The sequence below is a fragment of the Varanus komodoensis genome, unplaced genomic scaffold (assembly GCF_004798865.1).
Source record: "Varanus komodoensis strain SLA01 unplaced genomic scaffold, ASM479886v1 scaffold79, whole genome shotgun sequence".
NCBI classification, from domain to species: Eukaryota; Metazoa; Chordata; class Lepidosauria; order Squamata; family Varanidae; genus Varanus; species Varanus komodoensis.
Window position 1 is genome coordinate 1817249 of NW_025336467.1, and position 27353 is coordinate 1844601.

General features: G+C 48.9%; 1 protein-coding gene across 1 annotated transcript; it reads left to right on the forward strand.

The window, feature by feature from the left end:
- The first annotated feature begins 1577 nt into the window (after positions 1-1577).
- On the forward strand, positions 1578-7283 carry LOC123035362 (diencephalon/mesencephalon homeobox protein 1-B-like). Its single transcript, XM_044453438.1, has 4 exons — positions 1578-1596; positions 2859-3034; positions 5152-5314; positions 7147-7283. The coding sequence occupies exons 1-4, from the start codon at positions 1578-1580 to the stop codon at positions 7188-7190; spliced, it is 402 nt and encodes a 133-aa protein (XP_044309373.1). The 3' UTR covers positions 7191-7283.
- Positions 7284-27353: the final 20070 nt, after the last annotated feature.

Below are 27353 nucleotides of genomic sequence, written 5' to 3' on the forward strand. Positions count from 1 at the left end.
AAGTCCCTCTGGAGTGAAAAGAGTAACTTTTAATCCTTCTGATCCCGCTAAGGTTGTACGGGGAAGTGGGGGCAGACAGGTGGGGGTGGAGAGGGCGAAGCTTTGACATGGGTGTCCCCCCAGCTGTTAAATAGCAGAGGAGAGCAAAAACTGGAGTCACATTCACAGAGGGAAGAAGAGAGAGCAACTTGGATCGGGTGAGTAAGTTCAGGGTGCTATCAGCAGTCCTGCTTTGAGCTGGAGATAAATGCAAATTATTAGAAAGGTGCCAATTCAAAGACATTTCTGGGCAGTCAGGAAGTTTTAGGCTCTAGCTAGATGCAGTGGATTCGGGGGGGACGGGGGACAGGACTTTTGGCATGCACCTGTTCAGAAAGTATGAATTATCTGCTTTCCTTCTTAATGAGATAAGGGGCCATGCTCTGTTTGGTGACCCTTCTCAATCTGCTAAACAAAGCCCTGGATTTCATAGTCTTCCAAACTGGAATCTGGGACCTGGTATAGAAAAGATTCCATTATGCTGGTCCAGTTGCTGGTGGATCAGCACCGAAGTTTTGCTTTAAGGCAGCACCAAATTTTGCCTTTAACTTACTTAGCTCAGCTTCAGAGCATCATCCATGCCCACACTTAACCAGCCAGCTGCTGCTGCTGCTGTTGTTAGTCGTGAAGCCATGTCCGACCCATCGCGACCCCATGGACAACATTCCTCCAGGCACAACATTCCTCCAGCAAGCTGTGCAAGCAGCTAAAAAGACAGACCGATGAACCCATCTGTGGTCCAGAGAACCATCTCTGGTCCTTATCCTGTGCAAACGAAGTGAACTGCCTTACATCAGTTTGCCCAAAGCTGTGATGACATTTTCTGTGGTGGGTCAAGCTTTGTAGTTCTCCGGACAAAAGAGCGAGCTCTTCTCCTTGGATTTTGGAAGTCTTGGAAGTCTTGCCACTTCCTTCCAGGACTGCCTTTCTTCTAGACATCCTTATTCACCAGAGGAATTCCTAGTGTGTGGTCCATGTAGCTTAGAATTATTCTCCCAGCTGGAGCCTTTGGACCAATGGGTAAAGAACACCTGGTGGGCTGGATTTGACCCTTGACCTGAGGCTCTTTGCTGATGGGCATGATTTAATTATGCTTATTTATTAGATTTGTATCCCATCTTTCTGAAAGAATGCAAAGTGGCTTACATCATTCTCCTGCTGCTGCTGTTACGCCTATCCCCACAACAACCCTGTGAGGTAGGCTGGGCTGAGCGTCTGGGACTGGCCCCAAGTCACCTAGTTGGTGCCAGGGCTGAGCAGGGACTGGAACCCGAATTGCCAGCTTGGAATGCATGCTGGTTTGTACCATTTTAAGCTGCTTTCAAGGACTACGGAGGTTGTTTCTCTGACCGATCTTTCTCCCTCTTCTACACAAAGGTAGCAGAGGGCACATGTATTACACAGGTGGGCATGCGGTTTACCCACTCCTTCCCTCCCCATCTCTGGTGTACACCTTGCCATCCGTGCCACAGGTGCCTGAGGGTTACTCCTTCCTGCCACCACCCCTAAGCCGAGCCTCACCTTTCCGCAGTGTCCCCATGACAGACCCCCTGTCAGGTAAGAGAAATCCTACTTTCAAATGCGCAGGCATGCAACAGAGAGAGTTTTCACTGATGCAAAGGCACATTCCGTCTGGTGTCTCCTGATGTGCCAAACGACAATCCCATTATCCATGCTTGATGGGGATAATAGGATGCGTTGGATGGACAGCAGGTCGGGAGTAATGGACTCTGGTCGGTTCTTAGCTCCATGGAAAGGGCTGTGCATCCTGATCAACATTTTCAAGGTGCTTTCGCCACCCTTAGAAAGCTAAGATTTGGAGGTCTCACTCAGATCCTGGGATGTGATGTCCATCTTCTCACACCAGTCCGGGACCCCAGGGGACCTTGTGCATGACACAGAATGGACAGCTCTGACCTGGAAGCACCTTTACGAAGGGGTGCAAACCTTTCTCCTGGCTCTGTCCTCTGCTACAGTCTCCCGCCCCCCCCAAATTTGGGGAGGACAAATTTGCTCACCTGGAATGTGTGCATGTGTTAGGTAGAACAAACCACAGGTGTCTTCCAGTGACCATCTTCTGCAACCCAAACTCTACTGGGCCCCATGCAAAGAACAGACACATTGGCGCAAAATAGTTAAGAAACAGAAGCTGAAATATAAGCTGCTCCTAATTTTCCTCTGTCTTTCCCTGGGGGTATGTATTGCTTGCCGAATCCAAAATACTGATTGCATCCTAAAGAAGGCCAAATTCTAAATCCTAAGAGTCAAACTGTAGCATTTGGATTTCTAAGTGTATTGTAATTTTCCAGATTTACCTGAGGAGGTTTAAACAAATGCTCAACCCCACCTTGCTCTGAGGCTTAGTAAGGGCAGCAGGCCAGATAGAATGCCAACTTTTTTCTCTCTCTATTGCTGGAGTTGTGAAATTCTACTGGGAGGACCAAATGAGACACAGCATACCTTGGGCTGTTTACTTTGCACAACTTCAAGCATGCATACACACACACACACACACACACACACACAAATGGAAAGTCAGAGGCTGGAATTTCAATCGCAATACGGCTTGAAATGTGGGTCGGTTCATAATGGCCATCGGTTGCTTCTCCTCCAGTGATGGTCTGTCTTCCAGTCCCAGTCGCTGGAAAACATGAATGGGAGATGGTTTTGTGGTGCAAATGTCTTTTGCGGGCGCTGTGGTTCCATTGCGCTTTTACAGACACCTCAGGACCTCAGGTGGGGCTCTCGGGCTCCACCTGGAAGGCTTAATCCTGTCCTCCTTTGCTTCCCATTCTCTCCCACACACCCATGATGGGCAGAGTTCTTGCTGGATCTGCGCCATGGTCTCCATCTGAAACGGCGGAGAAGCCGGACGGCGTTCACGGAACAGCAGCTGGAGGCGCTGGAGAGCACTTTTGAGTGGAACCATTATCCCGATGTGGGCACCAGGGAGCGCCTGGCTGTCTTTGTCAACCTGCCCGAAGCCCGGGTTCAGGTAAACTTGCAAGCCCCTGATTCCCTTCAAAGTCGCCATGTGGAAACCCCTCCACATGCTCCTCCAGCTCTGCATGCAGAGATGTGGTGGGGAGCCTTTCACTGGGCTTCTCTGGGGGCAGAAGGGGGGCTAACACAGCTGCCTCCCCACCCCCACCTCCTTCTCTACTCAGATTTTTGCTGTGGTCCCATTTTCAGCCACTGCCACAGATGGTTGTCTGATCTCTGTTTTGCATCCGCTACAAGGAGTGGTTTTGCATGACATGGTAAAGCTGCAAGTCAGGTGTGGCTTAGTATGTCATCTGAACCCCAGGTTCCTGGCTTGCAGAACCTCCTTCAACCCCAGACCCATACCAAATAGAACGACATTCCAACCCACCCCTAGCAACCAGCAAGCCCAACCGGTTTGCTAGAGAGTGTATTTGCTTTACAAAATGAACGGAGGTTCAGAGATTTCTTTAGCGACTCCCTGCCCCAACTTTCTCCCTATAATCTGAGCACAAGCCCCACAACACAAGGGAAATGCCACAGTTCATGACAAGATGGAGATAGAGACATTGCTTCACTAATGACTTCCCTAAAAGACTATTCCATCCAACAGAAAACTGGTTGTCACTTCTCCCAGCCTTTCAGTTTATAATAGGGGCATTCCTGAATTCTTTGTAAGACCAGTTGCTCCAGAAAGTATGAGCTAAGCACCCTCATTCCATGCTTTGCTGAAGGCTCTTCTATTCCTGCTGTGCTTTTATTCCACAATGGTTCTTCCTGAGCTATTGGGAAACAGCCTGGGTGGAGGGTGAAAGAACCAAGCATTCCAGTTTTTCACTTTTATACCAAAAGGTGTTTAAAAGGCCAAGAAGCAGTGCCCTTTATTTCTTCTCAGCTGTGATGTGTCACCTGTTCTTTGCTCTGATTTAGAGGCACTTCTGGGATCCTCAGCGGATTTTGGAGCTCTTGCATTGTCTTGTTTCCAAAGAAGACCTACCCATTTCCCCACCCTGTGTTTAGTTTTGAAATTTCCTCGTGTGTATACAATGCTTTCTATTAATGTGTGCCATCCCTCATTTAAATTAGGGATTTAATTTTAATTAAGGATGTGAGCACCTGAATCAAGAGCACCGCTCACAGGCAGGAAACCTACATGCTTGTCCATCTAAGTGGAGGTCTGGTGGCTTTGCTTTTAAAGTTCTGGGTCGTTTGGCTAGGACGAAATGAGAGGCCCTGACTCTTTTAGGCACAGCTTATCTTTCTCAGCTGTCCAGGCCAGGCAGTTTGCTGCAATTTGGCTAGTGCAGGTGGGTACAATTTTTCTTTCAGCCTGTCTTCAATGATCCTTTCCCAAAATTTGAAAATTCCTTCATCTCCAGAATGCAAAATATTAAATGTCTGAAGGCAGGCAAAAGCTGGTCAGGCAGATTCTTGAGTCCATCCCTGATAGAGGATGAGCGAGTTGGTCCGCCAGGGCAGTGCGGGAATGTTTTCCCTCTGAACCTATGTGGCACCATGTGACTGGGCTTCTCATCTACACTACAGGGGTTCATAAAGGAAGTTTAGGGAGACCAGAACGGGATTGCAAGGCGACCCTGGCTTTGAGCTGGAAGGATTTTGCTGCGGACCTTTTTGCAATGGGTTCATTTACAAATAATTTTCACATCACTCTGTTCTTTCCAGTCTGAGCAGAAATACCTACTGAAGAGGACTTTAAGGCCAGGGAGGAGGCATGGCCACCAAAGGCTGAGAAATGGCATGTCTAACCTTTCTCATCAAAAAGCTTAACAGCACACCCCCAAAAGCAATGGTGTGGAATAGCCGGGGAATTGTGAAGGGACAACAAGCATGCGTAAACTTGTGCTGGTCCTTCAAGGCTGCCTGGGGATGATGGGGGTTGTAGTCCAACCCATCTGGGGAAAGCAACAGTGCAACTTAGGGAATTTTAGGTTCAGCCTTCCACAATTTATCGTTGTTTCTACCTGAACCCTAATTAGAACATTGGTGCATGCATTTCCCCTGTCTGAGTTCAAAAGGAGGGCTGTACCACATGGTTTCCCCACTCTTTCCTGAGTGTGCCATCACACTGAGGCTTCGCATCTTGTGTCTCCCACCCCCAACCTGCTGCAGGTATGGTTCAAAAACCGCCGGGCGAAATTCCGTAAGGGCCAGCATGGACTGCTGAAGAAATCCTGCCGAGCCGATGCACCGACAGCTACTGGAGAAGGAGGAAAAGAAGGAAACGCAACTGAACCTGGCCACTCGCAGATGGCCTGGATAAATCCCACACTGGGTAGGGCATGGTGTGTTCTCTTTGTCATGAAAAACAGTGCACAGATCACTCTACAGGTATTTGGGAGACCATAAGAGCTTCAGAAAAGCCCTGCAGGATCAGGGCCAGGTCCACCCAGTCCCGCAGGTAGCTCAGCAGCCACCTGCAGGATTCCTCCAGAAGGATGGGGGCAAGACCTCCTCCTGCCCAGCTCCTGAGCGATGGGTACATGCAGGCAGGCCACCTGCACTGAAGAAGGGAGCCCATGGCCAGCAAGGCTAGTAGCCATGGAGAGCCGCCTCCTGCATCAATCCATCCCATCCAATCCCCCTCTAAAGCCATTCAGGTGGGTTGCCATCACCACCTCCCATGGCAGCTAATTCCACAATTTGGCTATACACCGTGTGAAGAAGGACTTCCTTTGATCTGTCCTAAACCTCCCACCTATCAGCTTCAGGGGATGACCCCGGGTTCAAACACTGGGCTGCGGGGTGGGAGCGGGGGAGTCTCCTCGGCACCTTCTTCAGACCAGGCATTGTCAAGCACCTGTCTCCTGTCTGCTGTTACTCGCATTCCCCCGTCAGCTCAACAGTTCCAGCGCTGAGGCAGCATCCAGGACTTGGGCTCCCAGATGCCACTGCGGCCAGGAGGAGGCCTCGGCCAGCCTTTGGGGGCAAAGGCATCCCACGAGATCCCTTCGGCTGTGCTGGGCAGACCAGGGAGGCACCTTGGAAAAGGGCCAAAGGGAAAGGGCTGGACTCCAGGGCGTGTGGGGAAGGACCATGCTGCTGATCAACTGCTCAGGCAGTGATGGCGAACCTTTTAGAGTCCGGGAGCCCAAACTGCAACCCAAAACCCACTTACTTATCGCAAAGTGCCAACACCACAACAAAACCTGAATAATGAGGTTTTAGTTTTGAAAAAACAACTCATACATTAACATTTTTTGTTCCACTGACCACCAGTGCAGGGGGGCAATGTGTCACTGATTTTAGCTTCTGCTACAATCACAGCCACTCCAAGCAAATAAATTCTTCACAAACAACTAAATATGATGCTGCAGATTCAAATATGCCAGGGGGACAGGACAACATTAAAAGAATCTTGGTTTCTTAATTAGAACATCTCTTCGCTAAAGCTTAGATATTCAATTTCAATTTTTCCTAAGAAAACTCAAAGCTAAAATCTTGTGTTAATAAAAATGAATGTATTAAAACTCACAGCCAGTCCAAGCAAATATACACACACACCTCTGAGCTAAGGCATGGCTGACGAGGGTCTGGTTAACCTGAAGGAGCGTCTCCTTCCATAGGTGCCTGCCCGCCCCTTAAGACCTGGGGCAGACGCCCTTCTCCAGGTGCCCTCCCCCAAAGGAGATTAGGAGGGTGCCTGCCCAGAGAAGGGCCTTCTCAGCAGTTGTGTCTCAATTCGCTCCCCAGAGAGGTTTGCCTGGCACCATCACTTTACTCTTTTCGGTGCCAGACCAAATTTTCCCAATGTATTAAGACCTGACTGTTTTAATTGGGGTTTTATAGTTAGCTGAATTTTGAGGAAGCTGTATTTTAAATTTTTTGCATCTTGTATTGTTAAACCGTCCCGAGACGGTAATGGGACGGTCTAGAAACATTTTAAACAAACCAACCAACCAACCCACAGATACAAGATGTTCCAGAAGATTACCTGTTGGGCTGTTCTTTAACTAAGGGCAGAGCTAAGGGAATAGGATTTCTTTGGATTAAGGAAGCCTGTCCTACAACCTTGATCCTATAGCCTGGTTGCTCTGGAGAGAGGTTGTTTCCACCCTGCAGGACAGAGGAGCGTCTTGGTAATGAAGCAACTTTCTCCATTTGCAGCTGCCGGGTTACCTTCTTCGCCCCGGCCGCCAGAATCCCCCTAGCCTGGCTTCGGCTTCCTTGTATCTCCAGCAGCTGGATCAGGTCCGGTTTCTCCTCCACATGGAGCATCACTACCAACTTGCAAAGCACTTGCAGCGATTCCTTAACCCTTGCTTGCCAGACCCTTTTCGTGGGTCACTCCTGGCAGTTTCCCCCACTCCTCTCAGCTGGAATCCTAGTGAAGACAAGGGTAGGTGGGTGAGGAGAGAAACTTGGGGGAAAGGGAGAGGGCCATTCAGCACCCACTGCGCTCAAATTGTTGTTCCCCGTTTCTCACCTGCAAGAGTGCAAACACAGAGGGACAGATCCCCAGATGGTTGCTATGAACGCCCTTTTACCCCAGCCTCTTGCTTCTGAGTAGGTGCAAACAGCCCTTGTGCATGTATACAAGATACACCTGGGATTACAGATTTGATTTCGACCACAGAGCAAGAGCCCCAGAATTCCCTTGCAGGGCAGAGGACTGATCTATGTAGGAGATTCAAGTGGTAAAATCTTGGGCTTTATCATTCTAGTCTGTGGAGGTGGGAAACATCATATCTCTGTTCCACAATGTGATCTCCCTGAAGTTAGAAAGCTAGCACCTCAGGGAGAGCACTCATAGCCCCTCCTGCTCCTGTCACTCATCTCCATCTCAGGATGAGTTCTGCTTCCTCTCTGCATCTCAGATGGTGCTAAAAATCCTACAGCTGGACAGGTTGGGGGAAGCAGTGGGCACAACCTGCATGCTGTTCATCTGTGGAACTTCCTGCTGCATGGTGCCTTTGAGATCAGGGTTTTCCCAAAGTGCACCAGGCAGAAATAGCTGACATATTGCAGGGCATTAATCCGCCCCCTGCCTGCAGCCAAGCCCTGTAATACAACCGCATCTGCTCAGACTTGTCCAACCGAGATTCACAAAGTGAGATTCCAGATCAGGGCATTTCTTAGACTGCAGCACCCTTTCAGTGGAGTGAAGAAACCCAGGAATAAGATACTGCTTCAGACAGCCCAGGAAAGAAAACAGTGGAACACAACGTGTTCAGATACAAGTGGCCACATTTGGAAGCCTTCCAGGCAGCTCTGTCGCGGACCCTAAGAGGAATCATAAAGAACTCATCAAGAAATGGCTCCAGGACTATTTAGCCAGAGGTCCAGTACATTTTCAGTGGTTTAAAGATGCTTGTTTTCCCCCACCATGCTAAATCCACTCACCTGAACAAGGACACTTGTAATGTTCACCCCATGAGGTTTTCTGAATGAGAATCATCTCTTGTCTGTACATTCTTGCATTTCACTTCTTTCTCATCTCTCCCCACCCATCCCTGCCCCAGGATGTGTGTATAAATTTCCCAGTTTGAAGTTGATGTACGGTGCATTTAATGGTGCACAGTGTCTGTGAAGGTTTATTCCACAATAAATTTGTTTGTCTTTAAGCTGTCGCAGGACTCTTCATTGTTGAAATAATCAGAGATGCTAAGAACACCCATCAGCGAGGGAGCTAACCTGATGCATGGTTTACTTTGTAGGGTGTGGGGCTTGTTTCCGAATAAATTCACATCGATTATGCTGTAAGCAAACTTGTGGAGGAGTCGTCTTGTTGCATCTCTGCGGAGGCTGCTTTGTGGCAAGCCTGGTCCATCCAGGCTGCACTAGAGGGGAGGGGAAAATTGGAAGGAGGTCTCCGGAAGGAGAACTGTGGGTGCTTTGTAAAGTTTGAGTTTATTTACACATATGCAGGTGAATTCAGATGGTTGAAACTCTCCAAGGGAAGTCAATGTGTGCTGTTCTTGCTACACAACTCTAGAGACACACCTCCGTCACCTTACGCTGTTATATACAGAACTCCTCTCCAATTCAGCTCAGCCCCTCTCTCTTCCCCTGTCTTTGGTCTGTCTCCCCACAAATTCTTTACACTCACACTCTGCTGGGCAAAAGAAATATAGACCCTTCCTTCTCTGTTCTTTTCCCTGTTGTTTCCAGAACAAAAGGTGTTCTTTAAGTAACTTTCTCCCTGCCAGTTATGGGAGTCAACTTTTGGTTCTGTTAACACTCACCTGCCCAAACTCTGAATCTCCTTTTCTGCACTGCTCAGTCCTCACCTGGAGACTCAGAAAGCAATATTGAATTCTCAGCATTAGAGTTTTAGGACATTGTTAGAAGAGAACAGAAAGTCCTCAGGCTGAAAATGGTTCTGTTCTCTAGTTGAAATGAATGGTAGAGAGCAAAACTTGAGCCAAATGATGCAGGCAGAACCCTTTGTACAAAATTCTCATGCAAAATCAATGCATTAGCCTTGTGGCTAATGGGACAGGCTAAACATCAAATAATAAATAATAAAATACAAATGGAACAGAACCACGGAGGATGTCTGGTTGCCTCTGTTTGTTTTGGGAACTCAAGTGCTGATCCAAATTGGGGAAGAAATTTGGAAAAAGAGAGTGCTGGAAGCGGCCCCAGCAGTGAGGCACCAGAAGCGTGTGGGTAACATTGAAGTAGGCAAGAGATGCAAATGGACTCATGTAAATATTGAGTTCACCGAAGGAAGGTTGTTAAGCCCTATTAACCTGGTGATGTCAGAAGGAAATACATCCTGATCGTTCTGTTACCTTCTAGATTCCGAAGACTCAGTGCGAGCCATATGGGTGGAGCAATATCTCCTTCTCTGGGAGTTCCTTGCATCAAGCTTTCAGCTATAAGGAGATGCTCCTTGATTTAAAATACGCTGTCCAGAAGTGCAGAGCACATGGGAAGACTTGGGGGTCTGCTTTCTGGGGGAGGCAGGAAGCCCTGCCTTTGAGGGTACCACTGTGACAGTTCTGGATTCATCTCAAGAGTTGTAAGATGCAGAGTAAACCCAAGACAGAAGCAGAGGCTGGGAAGAGGAAGTGCCAGCATCCAGGTAAATCCTTATCCAATCCCTGAACTATTTTCCTGGAGGGATGGTGCAGATCCTCTTGGCTTGTGGGTCAATCTGCTTCTGGTTTCTTCAACAAAGATTCAGGTCCCCTAACTGGACCCAGGTGCAGAATACCTGTGGAAACAGAGCCAGGCCCTAAACTCAGGCTGTGGGGTCTACCCCCAAGAGAAAAACCTAGGCACACCTGCACAGGTAAGCACAAGCCTCCCTCCAAGCACAGATAAGTGAGTCTAGCTCAAAGTTATAAACCTGGTCAGAAAAGTTGGACTGAGATCCAGCTATAGGCAACCGATCAATACCATATTTTGCCAGTGACAAATGTTGGGACTGCAGGGTGTGTGTTTTTTCACACTTGTCATTGTTTGAAATGGGTAACTAGCAGGTTCTGTCATCTGAACCCAGGTAGTTTCTTGCAGGATGGCTTATGTGTGGCTATGTATGGCGGCATTTTCGACCCACAGCCTGGGAGACTCGGGGAGCGGACACTGAGCTGCTTGTGCCAGCTGAATACCCCACTGCCCGTCCCCTGTTCCCCACCATCTCGCATGTGCCATTACCATTGGGGGGACCTCCCCCCCGCCAATGCCCAGGTGGCACTTTGGGGTAACCATTGCCCCAGGTTTTGTTTTTCTTTTTTGCCCCCAGGCAGGCATGTAAATGTCTCCATATTTCTTTAAAATCAGTCCTTTGGAGCTGCACAAGTGCACAGTTACAGTTATCTAGCACATATAATTTTGCTGATCAGTGACCTGGTAAGTTTTGGCTATCAAAAGGAGCAAGATGGAAACTGACAGGATGAGATTCTGCTCAGGCTGCCTGGGACAGAGTCACCAACCTGTCAACTGGAGGTCTTGCCTAGAAGAGGAAAACCAATTTGCTGTTTTGCAATGCATTTCACATTTTACAGTGCCAATCAGCAGAGTCTTTCACATTTTCAATACTTCAGCTGGGTTCCCAGCTATTCCAGAAGGGGGGAAATTCCTCCTCCTCCTCCTCCTCCCCTTCTTCCTTAAAAACCTTCTCTAAGATGCGCGTGTTGCTTTTTCTACTGGGAAAAATATGGGGATTTCATAGTGGGGAAGTTGATGGAGGGGAAAGATGCAGGGAATATTCAAGAAAGGAGTTTTGTCCAACTTCTCCCCACTTGATGTTAGTTTGCTGAGTTACATGGGTGTCAGTGCTGAAGCAGAACCAGGACCTCTGCAGTTCTCCATTGCTTCATTAAAAAACCTCTCTTAAAGAACCAAAACAAGATTGTTCATAGGTGCACATCTCCTGCCATTTTCAGTCTCTGGGGTTCTTTTGCGCCTTGCTCCTTTGCGAGGTACACATGTTGACAAAACGCTGCCAAAGGAGCCATCTCAGTGCTCCTCATTTCATCAGGACTGCTTTTTGTTGCTGCTGCGATGCTCTGCCGATGTGCAAAATGCAGCAAAAGTTTTTTTATTTTATTTTTCGATTGATATCCTGCCTTTTTCCTACAAAGGGCTCAAGGCAGCTTACATCATTCTCCTCCTCCATCTTATCCCCACAACAACCTTGTGAGGTAGGCTGGGCTGAGAGTCTGGGACTGGCCCAGAGTCCCCCAGTTGGCTCCATGGCTGAGCGGGGACTCGAACCCAGATCGCCTGAGTCCCAGTCCCATGCTCTTAACCACTACACCGTATGGCTTATTCCCAGCAGAGCAGTGGAAGCAAAGTGCCCCTTGTATTCCTGCTGTCTTGATGCGCTATGATTTAAGTGTATTTAGAATGTGAAAAAGCACAGGCTCGGAGCGTTTCTTGTTTTTAATCTGGGTTGGAGAACTGGTTTTGTTTTTTTTCTAACTTGTCAGTAACTTAGAAGTGCCACCAAAAGCAAGGGCAGCTGATGAGAACAGGGGAGGAAACTAAAGTAAGAAAGATCCCACCTCCCCCTCAGATCTTTAATGTGGTGTCTAAAAGGTTGCATTGCTTTGTATGGGTCTGGAAGTGTATTACTGGCTCATGTGGGACCATTGCAGATTGCGAAATTTCCAAACTGTTTTGTCTTCATAACCTGGGGTAAAATATCTCCATCGTTCCATTACCTCTGAAGTTTATTTTGCGAAGCTTGCGACAAGGCAAAGATGAATAGCACAGCATGAAGAGATGGAAGGGTGAGAGGAGTCAGGGAGATGTGGGGGTGGATGCAAAGGGTGTGGACTTTCCTGCTGGGCCAGTGAATCACCAGGGACTGGTCATGCATGTTCTGGAACTTCTGGGTTAATTAACAGATCCGGTGCCATAGGTGGCCCTGTATAAATGCCAGATTTCCTTATTTACCTGAGAGAGTTCCAGTGGCTCAGAACACCTTTTGCTTTTGTTGGACTGAGTAAGGGATGTTTCCAGATATGCTGCAGAAATGCATTGATGTTGATATTGTCTTCAGGCTCCACTTTCCTGTGTGCCTCCAGAAATTTATTCATTTAATTAAAGTGTTTACATCCTGCCCTTCACTATGTCTCAGGGCAGTAATACAATACAATAAATTAGAAGAAGAAGAAGGGGATGGCAGAGGGTGAGGAGGCTGGGTGGGGTCCCGGGGTGGTGGGTGTGGGCTTGGCTGGACTCTGGGGGATGGCGGAGGACAGGAAGGCCTGGAGGAATGTTGCCTATGGGGTCGTGAGTGGTCAGGCACAACTTTGCAACTAACAACAACAATGTATGGCTGTCAAAGTTGGACCAGAAGGAAGGCCGAGCACCAAAGTATTGAGGCCTTTGGATTGTGGTGCTGGAGGAGACTCCTGCAAGCCCCTCGGACTGCAAGGAGATCAAACCGGTCAGTCCTAGAGGAGATCAACCCTGACTGCTCTCTAGAAGGCCAGATCCTGAAGATGAAACTCAAATACTTTGGCCACCTAATGAGAAGGAAGAACTCACTGCAGAAGACCCTCATGTTGGAATGATTGAAGGGGAAGAAGGGGACGGCAGAGGATGAGGGGGCTGGATGGAGTCACTGGAGCAGTCGGCGTGAGCTTAGGTGGACTCCAGGGATGGTGGAGGACAGGAGGGCCTGGAGGAAGGTTGTCCATGGGGTCATAAAGGGTCGGACATGACATAGCGACTAGCAACAACAACAGCATCAAGATAGTAAAATAAATAAAACCTAATCTTAAAATTATATTAGCATTTAAAATAATGGGAAAATAAAAAGGGTTTGGCCTGGAACCGAAATGAAAAAAGCATTGGTGCCAGGCATACCTTTCTGGAGAGCAGGTTCAATAGCCAGGGAGCCACCACAGAGAAGGCCCCGCTCCGGGTAGCCGCTCTTCTGATCTCCTTCAAAGAGGGCTCCCAAAGACGGACCTCCCCTCCAGATCTTAGGGGCCGGGCAGGTATGTACGGAAGGAAGTGCTCCTTCAACTATCCAGGTCCTAAGCCATTTATGGCTTTACACGTCATCACTAGCACCTTAAATTGGGCCCGGACTTCAACTGGCAGCCAGTGTAAGCAGTAGAGAGTAGGTGTGATATGTGAAAACCAGCCAATCCCTGTTAACATCCTGGCAGCTCTATTCTGAACCAACTGCAGTATCTGGACCATCTTCAAGGGCAGCCCAATGTAGAGCGTGTTGCGACAGTCCAACCAGGAGGCTGCCAGCGCATGGGTCACCGTCGCTTTGCTCTGCTCATCCAGGTCAGGGCGTAGTTGGTGGAGCAGCCGAAGCTGAAGGAAAGCGCTCCTCGCCACCGAGTCACCTGGAACTCCAAGGACAACTCTGGGTGGAGGAGCACTCCCAAACTGCATACCCTGTCCTCTGGGGGGGATGGGGGGGCGCAACCCCACCAAGAACCAGGCAAAGATCACTTACCCAGAGAACAGGACCACCCACCAACAGGACCTCCATCTTGTCCAGATCAAGCCTCAGTTTATGGGCCCTCGTCCAGCCCATCACTCCAGCCAGGCACCAGTTAGGAGCAGCCACTGCCTCACCTGGATCAGACATGAAAGAGAGGTAGAGCTGGGTGTCATCAGCATATTGATGACTCATCTGTCTGAGTCCCAGGGTGACCTCTCCCAGTGGGAGATTTATTTATGAGATTTTTATCCTGCCCCATTAGCCTTAACACTCCCTGAACGGGTTAAAAATGAATCAAACATCTGGTCTTCTCCAGCCCTTACCAAGATGCTGGAAACTGAACTTCCTTCAGCCCTTCCCTAGAATGAAAGCAAGGTTCCAGACCTCATGATTTTAAGTTGATTTAAATATGGACAAGTGTGTCAGGCCAAGAGGAACTGCTGTCCATCCAGCTGAGCACAGTTTACATTCGATGGCAGCACTTAGCTACTTTTGGAGTCTTTCCCCCAACCCTTAAATGGAGATTGGATTGGGACCATTAGCATTTGTGGCATTTATTTTATCGAAGAACTATGGCCTACAACGCATGAATACTTGGATACACTCAAGTGTGGTAGTAGAAGCAGAGAGGACTTGCTCCTCTGCCACCGTTCTGTCGATTCAGTGTGGTGCAGCAGAATTTTTCTCTGTGGAAAAAATTTTGGTGTATCTTTATCTGGACCAAGACAAGGACTGGTTTCGCCCGAATTGTTAAACCACCAAGGCTAGCGCAAGTCTGACAAGCCATGGCTTGTTCCAGGGGCTGCTTCATCATCTGAACCCTACAACACTGGCAAGGGTAGCAAAAGCTACAGTGCTGGCTTCTGCTCGCTGCCCAAGCACTGCCTGGGTCCAAATGGCGTGGTTTCCCCCACTCCCACTTCTCTAGGGCTCATGGCCCTCTAGGGCACATGGCAGCTATTTCCCCAGAAATCAGCTATCAAGCCACCATCTACAATTCCTCCAAGCTGCCTGTCACTGCCCGTATTTTTTATTTTTAAATTCTTGCAACGGTGCAAAAATCCTTGCAATGGTACAAAAATTATTTGGGATGAAAGCACTCATTCACTTACATCCCAAAATTGCTTCCCCTTGAAGACTAAAGGAGGAAAAAAGGGTGCCTTTTCATTAAAAGACCCTTTGCAGCTTGACTTTTCCATCACACCTTGGACTGCATGGGAATTTTCAAGGGAAAAAAAGATATGGGGGAGAGAGAATGGATGTGAACACCCCCCCGGGCAAAGGCTGGGCCACCTGCTGCCCCTTGAGATCAACACCTCCCCGCCACGCCCTGCATCCGAGCCAAGACTTGAAATCCAAGCCAGTGAACAAGTGTTAAGCACAACTGTGAGAATGCTTTAGAAAATATTTTGTGTCCCTTTCCACGTGCAAAAGCCAATTGAACCAAGATGGTGGGCAGTCGCAGGCAGTGCCGCTGCGGTACCTTGGAGGGAATGTCATGGCTGTGCATAGGGAATTAAGATCCCCCCTTGAAACATAGAAACATAGAAGCAGAGCGAGTCAGAAGGGGCCTCCTGGGCCATCTAGTCTGACCCCCAGCTCCAGCTGGCTCCGCTCACGACGTGCCCACCATGTGGACGTCCAGCCTGTCCTTGAACACCCGCACCGATGGGGCCTCAACGGCCTCCCATGGAAGCCCATTCCACACCCTCGGGGTCCTGACTGTCAGGAAGTGCTTCCTGGCATCCAAATGGAACCTGGGTTCCTTGAGTTTGGCTCTGTTGGAGTGCATCCTGCCCTCCTGTGGAAGGGAGAACAGGTCTCTACCCACCTCCATGTGACACCCCCTTGCACACCTGCATGTTGCCAACAGATCCCCTCTGAGCCTCCTCTTCTCCAGGCTGAAGAGACCCAGTTCCCTCTGTCTCACCTCATACAGCTTCCCCTGCAAACCAGCCACCAACCTTGTGGCCCTTCGCTGCACCGATTCCAACCTTGCTATATCCCTCTTGTAATGAGGGGCCCAGATTGAACACAATACTTCAGCTGTGGGAGCACCAGAGTCATATAGAGTGCCAGAAATACCTCCCTCGATCCAGAAGCCACTAGCCTTTCTCTCCCAATGCTGTGTTAACATAGAAACAGAGCAAGTCAGAAGGGTCTCCCAGGCCATCTAGTCTGACCCCTGGCTCCAGCCAGCTCCACTCACGACATGCCCACCATGGGCATGTCCAGCCTATCTTTGAATACCCGCACCGATGAAAAGAAGTTTCAGAGGGGGAGATGCCTTCAGAAACTCAAAGAAGCTTGCAATGGTGCTGGGAAGGGTGGGGAAACTTGCTCCCCTTGAAGACCTGGGGATGGAAAGAACAGGGAGGAGTGGAGAAGATGGAGCATCATCCAGTGATGACGAAGTGCTTGATCAATGGTGGGCACATTGCGTGGCCTCAGGAAATGAGCCCGCATGGTCTGTTTATACAAAGATTTGAGGATAAAAAATTATGCATCCATTCTGACCTGCGCAGCAAGTTTGATGGTCAGGCTGGGATATGATAGGGGCATAACTTGGAGGAAACCAACATGCATTATCTTTGCTTTACCATCACTCGCAAGTTGATCAAACAGTTTTACAAGTTGGGCCAGTGGGACCGGAGCTGCCTGACAATGTTAAGGTGGTGCTCTCTTTAACACCACTCTGTGTCGAGCCAAGGAACTCTGCCCATGCACAGAGTCTGGCTTGCTTGCTTATTTATTTATTTAAAGCTTTTCTATACTGTCCTCTTAACAAGTGTCTTGATCATTCGATGAGTAAGGTACAGCTGCAACTCTCAGGGCGATACACAGAAAAGAGGGCAACCATATTGGAACAAAGAAAAATGTTTTAGAAACCAGAGTAATTTTAAACATTTTAAAAAAACAGGTAAATATCCAAGCAGGCCAGACATAGAAAGAGGTTCTTTTATAATGTGACTCTTAAATATATCTTCTGTACTTACATAGAAAGATGCCTGTGTGTCTATCCATCCCTCCTTTGATGCCATAACGCCAAGATCACGTGTGCATCCGAGTTATTTTGATCCGAAAAGGCACAATTTCATTTCACTTCTTTTTACCACGGCTGCCTGGTGGAAGCCTGCAGCAACATCTTCAGTGGCTAGGGTCGGCCTTCCTTAGGTACCTTACATGCCTCCCTATTTGCATTCCATATAGTTTGCAGCCGGGGGTCAGGGCACAGAATTATATACCCATCCCTTCCCTGCTTCTCTGAGGTCATTTCTCCAGGGAAAATGGACCTGACTGAACTCCCCCTTGAAGAATTATTTGGGTGCTCCACTGCAGGGATCGTGATGAGAAGCGGGCACTACCCATATGGCCGCTCTGAAAGCCAAGTTTCCTAAAGGCATCACTAAGGGCTGTTTTGACCCGGGCAAAGCAGGGTCCATTCACTAGGTGAAAAACACTAAGTAGCATTTACAATTTCTGAGGGATTAAAAGGTCTTTGCCTGGGGCCCAAAAGTCAACTCACATCTTTCTGCCCTGCAGGATATCATCTCAGGCACGTCAAAGTTTTTATTTTGCTGCTGATAAGAGGGTCAGAGGTACAGCATGGCACAATGGAGAGAATGCTGGCTGGGTTCTAGTCCCCACTCAGCCAGGACGCTCAGTCCGGGCACGCTATGAACTCTCAGCCTAGCCTACCTCACAGGGTTGTTGTTGAGAGGATGAGATCAAGATTCTATGGTCCTATATTCAAAAAGAAACTGGACAGGCCTCTGAGTGGGATGGTGTGAACTGGTGTCCTGCAACAGCAGGGGGCTGGACCCGATGGCCTTCTTGGCCCCTTCCAACTCTACTGTTCTTTGAGTCTAAGAGGATGCTATGTAAGTTGGCTTGAGTTCCTTGTAAGAGGAAGAGATATATAAGAGCGTATAAATGTGTTTAACCCAACCTTGGAGAGACAGACTTCCCCCTTAAAAAAAGAAATCCAGAGAAGTAGCTTTAGTAGCAGCAAAACCAACACATTCAAGATGACACTTTTATTCTAGCCTAAGCTTTTGTGGACACTGCTCACCCCAGCGGGTGGAATGCGTGAAGGGGACAGAGATAGCAAAGTAAGTGCATTCGTCTTTATCTTTATTTATATGGATCAAAAATAAAGCAATCATCCTGTCCTCCAGGTTTGGAATATAGAAGGCTTTTATAGGAGAGAGCTTTCTGCTGAGTTAGAGCTGGGTTCTTTTAGCTGAGGGTTGTCTGCAGGGGTCAGCAGTAACTTTCCAGGTTCCAGAGAGGGGTTTTTCCAAGTTCTTTACCCAGACAGCTTGAATTGGGAGTTTTTGTGTGCCTAGGGGTTTCTGAGCCCCTCAGCAAGAGACCTGTTATCCCCTGCAGAGGAGGGCAGGACGCGCTCCAACGGAGCCAAGCTCAGGGAACCCAGGTTCCATTTAGACGCCAGGAAGCACTTCCTGACAGTCGGGACCCTGAGGGTGTGGACTGGGCTTCCACGGGAGGGGGTTGAGGCCCCATCGGTGCGGGTGTTCAAGGATAGGCTGGACATCCACATGGTGGGCATGTCGTGAGCAGAGCCGACTGGAGCCGGGGGTCAGACTAGATGGCCCGGGAGACCCCTTCTGACTCGCTCTATTTCTATGTTTCTAAGCTTTAAGCAAAGGAAATGGATGCATCTTGAAACAGCCTGCAGAACATTTAGTCCCTCCAGCCCTGTCCATGTCTGAGGGTCTAAGCAGCTCCGGGGCTCTATCTGGTGGCCAAAAACCGGAACCGCCACCATGGCAGTTGCCCGGACCGGACCTGGCCCTCCTGGCGGCGGCCGGCCAGAAGCCCTGCAGGGAGAGCTTCAAGGCAGCCCGCTCTCCCTTTCAGAGGCTGCTTCCGTTGTGCGGGTCTTGCTGGACGGCGTCTCGCTGTTCCCCGTGGGTGGCCTGCCGCTTCGCCCTGCTGTCTTGCCGTGTTCCAACCAGCCTTGCTCGCCTCCCCTGCCTCACTGCCTCAACCTGCTTGCCACACGTTTGTGGTTCCTGAGTCCTGCCTGGTTTACCTCAACTTAAGTACCTGCTTTCTGCTCGGTTTCTCTTCCTTGTTCTTCACCCTTGGCTTGCTCCTGGCTATGCCCCGTCTCCTTCTGATCTGCGATCCCAGTTCCCAATTTGGTTTGTTTCTGGACCACAGCTTCGTTTCTAACGCAACAACCAGACTGCAGATAATGTTTGGACTCTGCCCTGTTGCCTTGGTCCCATTACCCGTCTCCTGACTTGGGCCACGCATACCCAGGACCAGGGCGCTGTGCAGGCTTGCTGGAGTGTCATTTTCCAGCCCTGCTGGGACCTTTGGCATGCAAAGGTGTCCTCTACCGAGCTGGGGCTCTTCCCTGGAGCACAAAGCAAGGCGCTTGTCCTCAGGATTCTGACCAAAGTGTGGATTTAAATGGGAACCCAAGAGGTTCCTTGATAAGAGAAACTTTCTCATTTCTGGGCACACAAATTGACCAAACAGATGGTGGAGCTCAGACAGAGGTCTTTCCCAGCCCAAACTGAAGGCAAGCAGAGCAGAAAGAATGAAGTTCCATAGAACTGAGTTCTCTAATCAGGCAGATCAAGGAATGTGTTCAATATGTACAGCAAAACAAGCACGTAAATCTTTTCGTAATAGGCTGCTGGTGTTCCAGGGCTTTTGGGCAACCCTCTCTTTGACGTAGGTATGGGAAACTTTGAATGGACGAGAGCAGGAAAAATAAGAGTACAGCTCCCAAATCAAGGTGCTCCATCCATTGTTTTAGCCCAGGCTTCCCTGAGCTGAAGTCTCTTAGATGTATCAGACTAGGGCACGCTGGAATTTCAAACAGCGTTTGAGAGAGAGGAGAGAAGGAACAAACTGTGAGTGTTCTTTCTGGAAGGGGACGCAAGATTGCATGCACGGAATTGCACCGCAAGTCTGGGAGACTCTGGAAGTTGTGGTGTTGAGAGAGAGCGAGAGGCTGATACAGCCCAGTTCTGCCTGCTCTGGTTGGCAGCCCCTCCCCAGGAATTTCTCACATCACCTGTGATACTTTTGACAGAAACAGAGAAACAGAGCAAGTCAGAAGGGGTCTCCTGGGCCATCTAGTCTGACCCCCAGCTCCAGCCGGCTCCGCTCACGACATGCCCACCATGTGCATGTCCAGCCTGTCCTTGAACACCCTCACCATAGAAACTTATGACAGAAGATGTACACCAGAATGAAAACCGTAGTGTACAGACTCCTTAGTCCAGAGTTTCCACCCTCCCTTTTTTTCAGGTGAAATTGATCATTAAATGAGGTTTGTTGGGTGTTTTAAAGACCGGGGGGGGGGGGGGCTAGTGAGAAAACATTGCAATGTGGAGAGCCCTATTTAGCATTCCAGCCAGCCATATTTTTTCCCAAGTTACTCCTGTGCCTTCCCCTTTGCCATCCCCTTCCCAGCTCCCACTCCACCCCACAATGGTCAATGGGCACTCTGTGTATGCTCTATTCTCATGCGGGGGGAGGGGGTCTCTGCCCAAGGTCCTAGTAAATCACAGCCTAAATGTTGGGTTTCCACTTTAGGGGCTGCCTTGTGTACAATGTACATTTTCATACAGCTGTTGTCATTTCTTAAAATTCTTTGATGCCTGTCTCCTAAAATGACCCAAAGTGTTTTTGATGTACATAAATCAAAGCAGAAAAAACAACTGCCCAGTAAAATACCACATAAAATTTCAAAGTGAGAGTAATTTTTTAATTAGGTGGACAGACTTCAGCCTTGTGATACCTACTTTCTTCTTTACTGGGACCCTGAAATCTTTGCACACAAGTGTCAAAGACAGATGCTTATCTGTATGATTATTCTGATATTTTATTGTATTTTTATCATTTGCTTTAATGGATTATGTATGGATTTGGCTGCAGCGAGGTATGGGAATGCAAACAACAACAACAACAACAACACTATTTAAATTATTAAAATAAATTATAAAATTACTTAATAATTTTAAATTATTAAAATAAATTATTTTAAAAATAATTTTTAAAAATTCTGCCCTGGTAATTTGTTTGGAATAACTGGTATGAACTGAGTTCAGAGTTCTTTTCATCCCCTCCAAGTTACCTTTAGCTTCTTGCATATCAGCAGTGTAATTTAAGCTGGTGATCAGCCATGCTTTAGTTCAACAGCTGGGAGCCAGATGTTCTCAATGCACTTCTCCGGATCACCCAGAGATCTACCAGCAGATCCAAACCCACCTTCTGACCACCCCCAATATGCATTGCAACTCCAGTCTGATAGGAAAAGACCCCAGTGCGTTCAGCAGGAACTTCCTGCCTGGAACGTGGGCAGTTCCTTCAGAACCAGGAGTTTGCGACAGACGTCTGGGCCCTGCTAAGCATGAGGACTGCGTTTGCATCTTTTGAAGCAAAATAGATTACTGGTTACCTTCGAAAGAGCCTCTCCCCATGAGGCCTCCCCTCATGTGCATCCTTCATGCAGTAATACCATGCTTCTAATAGAATAATGCATTGCATTGCAATTGTTCAGAGATGAATTGTAAGCCATCCAGAGACCCACTGGGTATCGGACGGGGCAAAAACCCCCAAATAAATACATAAATAAATAAAATAAATAATGGATAAGTATTCATTCTATTAGATAGCATGTTCAAAATGACTGCAGTTATATTGGAGGCTGCTTTTACTGGTAGAATTTATTTCTCTCAGCCGCCTTGAGCTCTTCTTGGTAGTGCACGTTTAAACAAATAAACTTGGTTTCAAGAGGCTGTGGAGCACTCAAAGCCTGGCTTGTTGCATCTGCTTCCTTGGCTCAGAAGAGCATGCAGTGATCTCCAACGGGGGCTGCTGGAGCAGGGAGAAGAGGCTGTGGGTGTCACATCACCGTGGAGAGCTCTCGTATTTTGCTCTTGTGGTCCTGCGGAGCACAGTGCTGAGCTTTGCAGAGCCTGAGAAGGTATGATTTTGTTTTCTTTGCTCTGAAGGGACTTCCTAAGCCAGAGTTTGGGAGCAGAGCACCCCTTGGGAAGCACAGTTCCCTCCTGCAGGTAGGAAATTTGCGCTTGAGGGGAGTGCGTGGAAGGTGGATCCACGGCAGGGGTGGGCAACCAAAGTCGGACGAGGGCAGCAGATGAAAGTTTCCCGATGCGCCCCCCCCACCCCTTGAGATTTATTTATTTATTTATTTATTAAAACATTTCTATACTGCCCCATTCGCCAAAGCCTCGGGGCGGCTCACAACATAAAATTAAAATACAAGAAATAACAATATAAAATAAGTCACCCTGGCCAGATAAGCAAATAATATTAACAATTAAAATGACGCTTAAATAAAAAGGTCTTCGCCTGGCGCCGAAAAACAAATAACGACGGCACCAGGCAGACCTCTCTGGGAAGCGCATTCCATAGATTGGGCGCCACCGCAGAAAAAGCCCTCCTCCGAGTACTTACCCTCCTAATTTCCTTCACAGAGGGTTCCCAGAGAAGGGCCTCTCCCGCAGATCTCAAGGGGCAGGAGGGCAAATATGGACATAAGCGCTCCTTCAGGTAGCCAGGACCCAAGCCGTTTAGGGCTTTATAGGTCATCACCAACACCTTGAATTGGGCCCGGACTTCAGTGGGGAGCCAGTGAAGCTGACGGAGGGCTGGAGTCATATGAACATAATGCCCAGTCCCCGTCAGCAACCTGGCAGCTCTATTTTGAACCAATTGAAGTATCTGGACCATCTTCAAGGGAAGCCCCACGTAGAGCGCGTTACAGAAGTCAAGGCGGGAAGTCACCAGCACGTGTGTCACTGTTGCCAGGCAGTCGTACTCCAGGTAGGGGTGCAGCTGATGAATCAGCCGAAGCTGGAGGAAAGCGCTCCTCGCCACTGCTGTCACCTGAGCTTCCAATGAAAGCTCTGGGGCGAGGAGCACTCCCAGGCTGCGGATCTTGTCCCTAGGAGGGAGTGCAACCCCATTCAGGACTAGGTTCAATTCACCCTCCCTGAAGCCCGATCCGCCAGCCAACAGAACCTCCATCTTGTCTGAACTGAGCTTCAGTTTATTGGCCCTCATCCAGCCCATTACCTTGGCCAGGCACCGGTTCAGTACAGCCACTGCCTCACCTGGATTGGTGGAAAACGAGAGGTAGAGCTGGGTATCATCAGCTTACTTTGAGGAGGAAGCCCTGCTCTGGGAGCCCTCCTTGAAGGAGATGAGGAGGGTGAGTACCTGGAGGAGGGCCTTCTCTGCGGTGGCTCCCCGACTGTGGAACATGCTCCCCAGAGAGGTATGCCTGGCGCCGACGCTATATCCTTTTATTGGCCTGTTATTTTAATGTTTAACTGATTTTATTTGGGATTTTAGTATACCATGGTTGGATGCTCTGGGGCTGTTCTGCTTATTTACTGTAAGCCATCCCGACACGTTTTGTAGGAATAGAGATAGAGAAGCTTTTAATAAATAAAGAAATAAATAAACTGTATGGGCCAAAGGATGTCCACACAAGCATTGCTAGTACAATGAATTGCAGACATCCCTTTTCCTTGCTGCTCAGCAGCTTCCTTATTCAAGAGAAGATCCTGGAGAAGTTTGCTCCCTCATCATGTAGCTCAGGAGAAGAAAATGGAAGGGAAGACAGTAGAAGGCCTGGCAGGCGAAGGTGATGCGATGGACAGGAGATCCCCAACCTTGTTCTAGTGCTGGGAAACATGGCACGGTCTCAACGGTGGTGGCCTCTTTCTGCTGCTACACAAAGCAATGCCCTGGTAGGGCTAAAAAGCTGCCCCATGGCAGGAACCCTAAACAGGAGCTGGCCTCTAGTTTTCTTTCCACACAGAAGCAAGAGAATTGCTGGGGTGTTGCAGCAGGTGGCTTCTCCTCTGGGAGATCCTGATGTGGACTTGGATACGGGGAGCGGTGTGTTTGTGCTTGTGTGCTTGCGTGTGTAGGGGCTGCAGCCCGCATGAAACATGGCCAGCAGTGTCACGGAGAGCCTGTGCTGCTGGCTGAGCCTGGGTGTGACTCATGGGCAGAGCCGGAGGGAGGAAGAAACATGATTTGGGGACCAGTGCTGAGCCGTTCATTCAGCTCCGGGCAAAATGCCTGCAAGGCCAGGAAGTGTAAAAGGGACACCTGGCAACCCGCTGAAAGGGTGGATCTACAGAGGGACAGGTGAGCAATTTCGCCGGCGTGTTGTCACGGGAAAAGTTCCAAGGCAGGCAAGAGGAGGGGGAGAGGGATGGGGTGGAGGGTGACACTCCCAGCCCCCCTGCGTGGCTTCTTAAAAGCCTCCTGTGACCTGGCAGGGCTGGAGCTCACCTGGCGTGGCTCCAATGGCATCTGAGGGCACTGAAGGCGTCTCCACAGGTAAGCAGTGGCAGCTCCTGCCTGCTCAGAGCTCCCAGGATGGGCAGGCTCACACCTGCATCTCTGGTGAGTCCCTGGGGCATGAGACAGAACTCCAGAGAGCTGGTTGCTGCGCTGGAAGTTTCCTAAGGCTGGGCTGGGAGATAAAGAGGGCTTTGCATGTTGCGGTTGGCAGAGGCACCTGCAATGCCATGACGCTGGGTGGGAGAGCATGCTCGGCAGCCAAGAGCGGGGGCACGTGTGGCCTCAGGGCTCCCCGACTGCTTGCGAGGGTGGAGTGCCCCTTCCGGGCAAGGGCAACTTCGGGGGGCAGGTGGCGGACAGAGAGTGGAGGAAGGGCAGATGCGGCAGAGCAGGCCTTCCAAACCCAGTGCCCTCGAAAGGGGCTGGAGAACCGCTTCCAGCACCCCCAGTGGATGATGGGAGCTGGAGTCCAGCACATCAAGGCTGCGATTAAAGTTTCCAAGAATCCCCGTGGTGAGGAAAGAGGGCTAGAATGTGGAGGGAGCGTGCGACTAGAAAAGATTCGGGACAGGGCAAGAGGGCAGATCACTTCATGCTTGCAGTAGAATTAGCTGCCACGGGATGTGATCGAGGGTTTGCAGAGGGATTAAGATGGCCCTTGCTCCAGGTGTTAAACATGCCGTAGGCAAGCTTGTAAAGGAGCCACCTCCTGAGCACAGGTGGCCAGCTTTTGCACAGGTGGACTGCCTGTGATGGACGGATGTTGGGGGGCAACGGCAGAGAGAAGGGTCCTGCCGTCATGTCCCACCTCCAGGCGCATCCCCCTTTGGGGGATGTGGTTATCCGAGCCAACACATTCCAGGCCAGGGACTCCAGCGCACCAGGGCTTCAGAAGACGGGGTCGGTCCGCAGCTATTCAACAGGGTAGGTCCATTCTCCCTGCGCCACCACTGGTTCAGCAGACCAGCCTGGAAGCCGCTGGAAACCTCTGAGAAGTGGCTGGGAAGGAGAAAGGGCCGAGTCTACCTTTGCTCGTGGGATTCCTACGCAGTGCCAGGTGGCCACGCTGGGACGCCGTGTGCTCCCCCCGTTGGACCTTTGATCCACCCGACCTTTGCACAGGATGTTCTCACCTGTGGGAATCCCTGCCCCCAGTCACCTCTGACAGGTGCAGTGTCACTAAAGAGGGGCCAATGCTCCATTTAAAAAGCATTTCCATGCCACCAAAGGGTCTGCCCTGCTGCCAAGCTGCTCCCCCATATCCATGGGATGTTTTAAAAGCATTTTTAATATTCTTAGGCTTATTGTTATACAGTTTTCTTGTTTCAAATGACATGGAAACAAGGAAACCGAGTGTGTCAGAAGGGGTTCATGGGCCATCTAGTCTGACCCCTGGCTCCAGCCAGCTCTGCTCATGACATGCCCACCATGTGCGTGTGTACAGCACTTCAGTGGCTTTTTCATGGGCAGCATATAAATCCATGACCAGTTTGGAAGACTTTCCCTTGCAGGGGTTGCCATAAATGGGAAATACCTGGATGTCGCATAACGAGAATAATTCACTGTCTCCATAATAGCCCATCTTCCCCTGGGATGGTCCTTGTTCTTTCCCTGAAAGTTAGATGAGAAAAACTGGATTGTTTTGCAGCTGGATAGCTGCCATTCCAAAGATACCTGAGCAAGCAATAGAGAAAGTGGGATGTGTAACTTTGTAGTGTCTTTGTGCCGTGCGTTGCAGCTTCACACTGGCTCCTATGTAATGAATGGGGTTTCCTGTGGGGTATCTTATTGCTGCATCCACCACTAGTTTAAATGTTTGGGGCCTGCTGGAGGAACACCATCCCTTCTTGATGCCTGTGAGCCAACCAGAGAGGTCTGCCTGGCACTGTCATAATTTGTTTTTCGGCGCCAGGCAAAGACCTTTTTATTTAAAACTTATTTTAATTGTTAACTTATTATGTATTTATAGGTTTTAAATTTTTAAGCCGAGATGTTACTGGGTTTTTAAATTTTTAATTGTATTAATTTGTTATTTATATGTTTTAATTATGTCGTGAGCCGCCCCGAGGCTGTGTTGCGATGGGGGTGGCATAGAAATGTTTTAAATAAATAAAATAAATAAACCAGGGTAGGAGCATGGGTTGGTATGGAAGTCAGTTGCAACTTCAAAGCAATCCATGGGTTTTGGTAGCTTGTGAACTCCAGTTGTGTTTGCATGGAACAGGCTGCAGTGATGAGTCCCAGATATTTAAAATCCCATTGGCTGCTGGAATGAGGTGTTCCACAGGAAAGCCAGGAGGGAACTTCTGAGTGGGAAATGCACACACCATGTCCAAAGACTTTACAAAGTCATACAGGATGCCTCAAGACCAGGCAAAGCTGAACCCTGCAAACTTTTCCAAAGTTTATGCGCAAGCGTTTCTCACTCAGAGTGTCTTGTAGAAGTGCAGGGAATAGAGAAGAGCCACAAACAAGAAGACCTCCATGCTCAAACAAAGCAAAAAACTGGGATTATTTGTTGATTGTTACTTTCTTGATATCATTTCTGGCTTGGGCTCAGATTTAAGCTGTATCAAGTATGACTTATTCTCCCTCTGCCCCTTTCCTTGTTTAAGCTACAAGGTTAAGAATGGCAAGTGGAGAGAGGAAGGGGAACCCTTAAAATGGGGCAGAGGGACCATCTGTCATCAAACCCCATTTTTTTCCAGAGAAAGGCAGATGCTGGTCCTTTGGTTTTTTAACTTTATGCACAGGATGTTGGGTGGGTGTTCCAAAGCAAAATGTAAGTAATAAGGATAAAAAAACTCAGGACTATATCACCAGATGTTGAACCAGAGCATGTGAATTTGGAATCTGTCCTGTGTCCAAATACCAGAAGAAAATAATGTTTTGGTGATTATGCAGGGTCTTTATATAAAAAGATTGCTTTGAAAAACATGAAAAGGGACCTGAAATATTCTGATAGGCTATGAAGATGGATGGGCTGGCTTTCCTCCAGTTTGATGTCTGTCCAGTGGCTTGAAGAGACAAATTTCATGACGCCCTTGGCAGAAGTCAGTGTATGGGCCAGGCTGTGGGAACTGGGACTAGTGTTTGCTTTAAGAAGGCTGAA

Coding starts and splice junctions, on each gene's coding strand:
- LOC123035362 (XM_044453438.1), top strand. Junction 3,035..5,151: donor TGCCCGAAGCCCGGGTTCAG/GTAAACTTGCAA, acceptor AACCTGCTGCAG/GTATGGTTCAAAAACCGCCG. Junction 5,315..7,146: donor CTGGATAAATCCCACACTGG/GTAGGGCATGGT, acceptor CTCCATTTGCAG/CTGCCGGGTTACCTTCTTCG.